The following is a 5,551-nucleotide window of genomic DNA, read 5'->3' on the forward strand; positions in this document are numbered from 1 at the left end:
CCCAGTGCCGGGGGACGATCCCTGCCCTGCTCCTGCTGGCCACACCAGGGCTGGCACAAGCCAGGATTAAACTCCGTGGAGTTGAGGCTCCTTGACATGGCAGCTGCCAGAGCAGTGTTGGAGTAACCTGGTGGGAAGGATGAAAAATACCTTCAGCAAAAAAAAAGTAGCTGGAAGATATGTGTGAAGCAAAGTTAGAGCTGAGCCGGCTGCGGTGCTGGTGGAGGCATCAGCTGTGCGAGGCCTGGCTCGGCTCTCGCTCCTTTGAACCTGTGTTTTGTGACAGTGGAGGTGCCACCTGTAGGGGCTCATGGAGGCGTCACGGCATCAACCCACTGAGGGTTCGACAAACAAATCCTTGCATGTATCCTCAGCTTTTGCTTTTCCCCATCGGTGGCTACTGACCCTCTTCATCTCATCAGAGGGAACATTGGGCAAGAGGCAGGTGGTAAAATTTCACAATTAGTTCCCAAGAAAAAACACGTGAGCTCAATGTTGGCTGGAAAATACTTGTGTAGCGGCTTTTCCTTCAGTGGGAATGAGCTGTGGAAATCCCAGCTTTATTTCTGAGTGTGGAGCTGCTGGAGATTTGGGTCACAGTGGGTCTGAGTGATGTCAGTACGGGGGATGCTCCCACCGAGGGCGATGCTCGGAGCTTCCCGATGAGAGACAGGAGACTGCGAGGTACAGCCGCACCGTGGGAAGAGGCTCTGCCGAGGTTGGGAAAACAAAGCGGGATGGAGAGTGGAGGGATTTGTAGAGAAAACCTCTGATTTCTAGGGTACAGCCAGAGCAGGGTGTGACACAGGGAAGGTGGGAGCCTGGCAGAGCTCATGGGCACGTGAAACAGAACCGTCTGTTGCCACCGTTCCTATATTTAAACCCTTGTGTTGTGTCATTCAATTAAGTGAAGGCACTAATTAGCGTGTGGATGAGCTTGCTGCGCTCCTGTCGCTGGCTGCGCGAAGGTTGGATGAAACAATCACGCTGGGAGTGGAATATACGGCAGCGGAGAGGTGTGGGTGCGTTTGAGCGCAGCCAGGGGTGGGAGGGCTGGTGCCAGGGGCAGGGCTCGGCTCTCTTGGCGGGTGGTTTTTGGGAGAAAGCGGAGCTCTGGAGGAGAAGGGATGGGGATCCCCGCGGGGCCCTTTGTCTGCTGCACAAAAGCTGGTGCCGGGCTGGCATTAAGTCGCACGTCAGGAAGGGCCGTCCGAGAAACCGGCAGTGCTTATTAAAGATATTAATAAACATTAGTTTATTAATTGGAGGCATTTAAAGGGCTGTGGAGAAGGTGTGCCTCCCCATCTGCAGGAGGTGTCCTCTGGACAGCTGCGGACATCGGTATGTGCCTCGTAAAGCCTCCCTGATAACGCCGAGAGTCTTGGAGACAGTTTTAACCATTGCAGCTTGTAAGGGCACCATTTATCCCTGAGGTGTCTTAGAAAAGACGAATATTTTCTAAATTGCCGAGCGGGGAGTTGCACTGAGCCAGCAGCCGAACGGGGCGATGCTGGAGCTCAGCGAGCAGAGCAGCCCCGTGCTCGGGAGCCGTTGGGTTCTTGCCCCGCAGAAGTTGGTGCCGGTTTGTGTAAGCTCTTGCCACGGATCTCTGGCTGTGCTGGTGTCATAAAAATAACACTTGGGCAACAGCTTTTTGGGTCCTTTCTATGCCCAGGTCCGAGTTAAGGCTGGATGTTACCAAACAGTTCTGGGGAAGATCTGGATTTGTGATGATTTGTAACTTGAAGATTTCTGCTCTGGTTCCCGGTTTTGGACTCGCTGTGGATGGAAATACTGACCCCCGCCCCCGCCACTTATATGTCGTAAAATAATAATAAGTAACGTATCGAAGTGTGGCTAATGTGGTTGCTTCTACTCAGTGATGAATGGGGGGTTTCTTTTTGCCTTTAGCTGCCTTTCCTCATCGACTGAACCTTTTTTACTTGGCCAACGACGTCATACAGAACTGCAAGAGAAAAAACGCCATTGTCTTTCGCGATACCTTTGCAGAAGTGCTTCCCGAAGCTGCTTCATTAGTGAAGTAAGTAACGGCCTCTTGGGAGGCTGGATGGCTCAAAAAATGTGTGTTTTTCTTCTAACATCTCAAACTCTCTATAAACATCGGCAAAATTTCAAAAATTTGGTTCATACGACTGTGTGGGCTTGAACTTCTCTGCGAGGAGTGGCTAGAACGGGCGCAGAGCTGCTTTTTAATTTGTGTGGGGGGCTCATTTGAGTAAAATTATCACGTGAAGTGGCACGAGGGGCTAATCTGGCACCAATATGTGCATACCCTGTACCTGCAGGCCCCCGTGACGCTGTTATAGTATTATTTTCATTCAAGGGAACGTGCTGAAATCGGAGACTTTAATTTCTTAGAGTAATGCGGGATGAGAAGCTCTGGTGCTGGTGGGTGGCCTGGTGGGGTGAGCCCCATCCTGCCGGTGCCTCACGGTGCCTTGCTGCCCTCTGTTCCGCTATCTGGATCCTCCTCAGATCAGATGAGCTGCGAGGGGCAGGAGGGAGTAAAAATGCAAAGCAGCTCCTTAGTAGCAACAGGACGTTGCTGGTTTGTGCGTTGTTGGAACGGAGTGTGAAGCGGCAGATGGTCGGGGCAGGGGAAAGGTTAAGGCTGGACTGCTCATTAGCTTATTTAAATGGAGAAAGTTTAAAGTGCTGTTAATAGATGGCAGTAACGAGGAGGAGGGAGAAAAACTTCTGGCAGGTGGTGTCTGTCCCTCTGCAAAGCGCCGCGTGGCCGGGGACGGCAGTGTCGCTCCACGGCACTGCCTTCCTCTGGTTGGTTTAAAAAGCAGCAAAAAGCGGCCAGAAAACACGTCGTTGTTTTGTGGGGCTGGAAGGTGAGCGCAGCGTCGAGTCGGGCGGCTGCTCAAGGTCCCTCCGACCCGAATGGTTCTGTGAAGCACCTTCCTCCCCCGGCTCTGCCCAGCACAGAGGGTGTGTGATCAGAGGGGAGCAGGCCGGCTCATGGTGCTGATGCAGTTCAGCACCTCTCACAGTACAGTCCCATCTCTCTGAAGCTGTTACTCCTCTCTGTGAAGATAGAAATGGTTTATTTTCCCCTCTACCCTGGATTAATCACTTTTCCCAGAGCATCCATGTCAAAGGCTGCACTGGAAGAGTAACGAATTTTTTTTTTTCCCATGGAGAAGGCTCAGAGAAATCCTGTTGGTGTTCCCAAATCCTGTAATTTTACCCAAAAAAGGGCCCTGATCCGTCCATTGTGGAAGCGCGTGTTTCATTAACTCCAAGCATGTCAAGTTGCTGCCTTGGTCTCTCTGGGCCCCCTTGCAGTGGAACTAAAGTTGTCACCCGGCCAGAGAACATCCCTGTCTGAAGGGTCTTTGATTTAAAGACGTAACGATTTACATTATTATCCATTTTGGAACCTAGAAGTTACAGTGGGGGGGGGGGGGAAGAAAACCCACTTTGCTCTTCTCTTCCAGGGATCCCTCTGTTTCCAAATCTATTGAAAGAATCTTCAAAATCTGGGAGGACAGAAATGTGTACCCCGAGGAAACCATTCTGGCCCTCAAAGAAGCTCTGAGTAAGTTACTCACCTTTTCGTTTCTTACCTTACAAACTAACGTGGGAGCTTAAAAGAAAATGGCTGGAATTGCTGAGGAAAATGAGTTTTATTGGACATATCTGTTCTATCTGCATTTGCACCAAGCACAGGCTTTAAAGCAGCGAAGTCGTGTGTGAATTCATCTAAATTCATGGGTTTGTACCTCTTTCAAGCCAGCTCCGAATCCTTTCGAGTACGCTGGAGGTGTTCCAGCTGAGAGTAAACAGAACGTGAGGGGAAAGTGGTCCTCCAAGTCCTGAACACGGTGCCCTGGCTCTACCTTTGAGTCTGTTTTAGCAATAACTTGTGTTTATTAATAATATTTGTGGTGTGGGAAAGAGGCTGGAAGCAAAGCTGGACAGTGAAGGGTCCTTGAGTAATGACGAGCTCTGCTTAAAAGCCAAAATCGCTAAAGTTAACTGGAAACGCACGTAGTCAGTTAAAACCAGAAATGAGCCGATACTCAAATACTTGAAGGAAATTAGTCCACGTTTGTGCTTTGCTCGGTTCCGCCATAAAGAGCTGAAGGTGCTTCGGGAAATGCTGAGGAGTGGGTTGAGAGGCAGTCGTCGTCCCGGCAGGAGGAACACGGTGTCTCGGGTTCGGGCTTTGGCACGTGAAAAGGCTTTAGCTGGGTGTTGCATGTGGAGGAGCGAAGCTCTGAAATCTCTCGTTTATGTAACGTGAAAACGACCGTTTCAGATGACTTGTAAATCGGGCGTCGCGGCGGTTTTCCCGACATGCGTTACGTGCCTGCGAATGCTGACCTCGTAAGAGCCGAGCGGTCTGGTTTTGGGTTAGAAACCGTGTGTTTTTCCTTTTCACTCTGGTCCTTACGGTGATTTTTGAACTGTTTAGTGTAAGGGCAAACAGAAACTTGATTTAAAACTGCAAGACCACCCCGCAGGTTGCTGTATTCCTGAGTAAACTTAGGTTCTCTTGGGCATCCAGCAGCTCACCTGGATGTTGGTCGAGATATTTTAAAACAAATTTCTGTTCACTCTTTGACCATGCAACTGTATGGCACCAAAACCCCCAGATTCTTAAAGGAATCCCATAATGCCAGACTGCAAAAAAATGAAATGTTTTCCAGGTACCACTTTCAAAACTCAGAAGCAGCTGAAAGAAACTCTGAACAAACAACCGAATAAGCCGTGGAAGAAATCGCAAAGTAAGGAAACAATGTGATCTCTCTGAACTAATATAGAGATTGCCTTCCTGAGGAGCAGAAGAAAGGCTCGCCCCAACTGGGCAAAGTACCTGGACTAAACACAAGCCAGCATGCGTCTTCCAGGCTTGTAAACTCCTTACAGACTAATAAGTAAAGTACCAAGCAGTTGTTGCTAGAGAACCACTTTCTAAAGGAATGAAATCAGAAAAAAACCCCAAGCGCGTATGTGAGAGCGGAGGTTACGAACAGTAGAGGAAGGAGCTGGTGGCACCTCTTGGAAACTGGCATTAGACTATGCAGAGCTGGAGAGAAGACAGACAGACCCTGTGCTGTGGCAGCACCTTCGTGCTCAGGAAAACATCTTCGAGAGCAAACTAGGTGCTAGGAGAGGAACAGGCTGGAAGCTGGCAGTGCAGATAACAAACTTTGGCGTCCGGCAGTGCCAGGAGCGCAGTCGAGAAGGAAATGCCTTTATAATATCCTGATGCGAGTAATCTCGTTATACGCTAAAGCCCTGAGCGGTCCGTAAAGCTGGCGGAGTGAGAGGTGTAAGGCACGGCGTGCTCCCGAGTGCCGAGATCAGGCCAGAACTAAAGGGGCTGGAGGCGTTTTCTGACTTGGTTTAACATCACAAGCTGCTTTGCCAAACAAAACCAGGCTCTCAGCATGGGTGAAGGGTTTAGTGTTTGCTTCTTATCAGGTGTTTCTCCCATTTTGTTCAGAAACCAGTGGATTTAGTGTCTCTCAGAGTGGGATGTGTCCACCCCGCTCTTGGGAAGACGGCAGAACAG

The 5,551-nt window shown here is 50.0% G+C and overlaps 1 protein-coding gene across 1 annotated transcript in view; it reads left to right on the plus strand.

Moving 5' to 3' along the window:
* Positions 1-1,911: 1,911 nt before the first annotated feature.
* RPRD2 (regulation of nuclear pre-mRNA domain containing 2) overlaps positions 1,912-5,551 on the plus strand; it is a gene marked incomplete at both ends in the record, with an annotated part of 10,364 nt that continues 6,724 nt past the window's right edge. Inside the window, 3 exons of the mRNA XM_010135154.1 lie at positions 1,912-2,041; positions 3,468-3,568; positions 4,683-4,760. Coding sequence (XP_010133456.1) covers positions 1,912-2,041; positions 3,468-3,568; positions 4,683-4,760 — 309 coding nt within the window. The remainder of the gene's footprint in view (positions 2,042-3,467; positions 3,569-4,682; positions 4,761-5,551) is intronic.

Source organism: Buceros rhinoceros, unplaced genomic scaffold (assembly GCF_000710305.1).
Source record: "Buceros rhinoceros silvestris isolate BGI_N320 unplaced genomic scaffold, ASM71030v1 scaffold22714, whole genome shotgun sequence".
Classification (NCBI taxonomy): Eukaryota; Metazoa; Chordata; class Aves; order Bucerotiformes; family Bucerotidae; genus Buceros; species Buceros rhinoceros.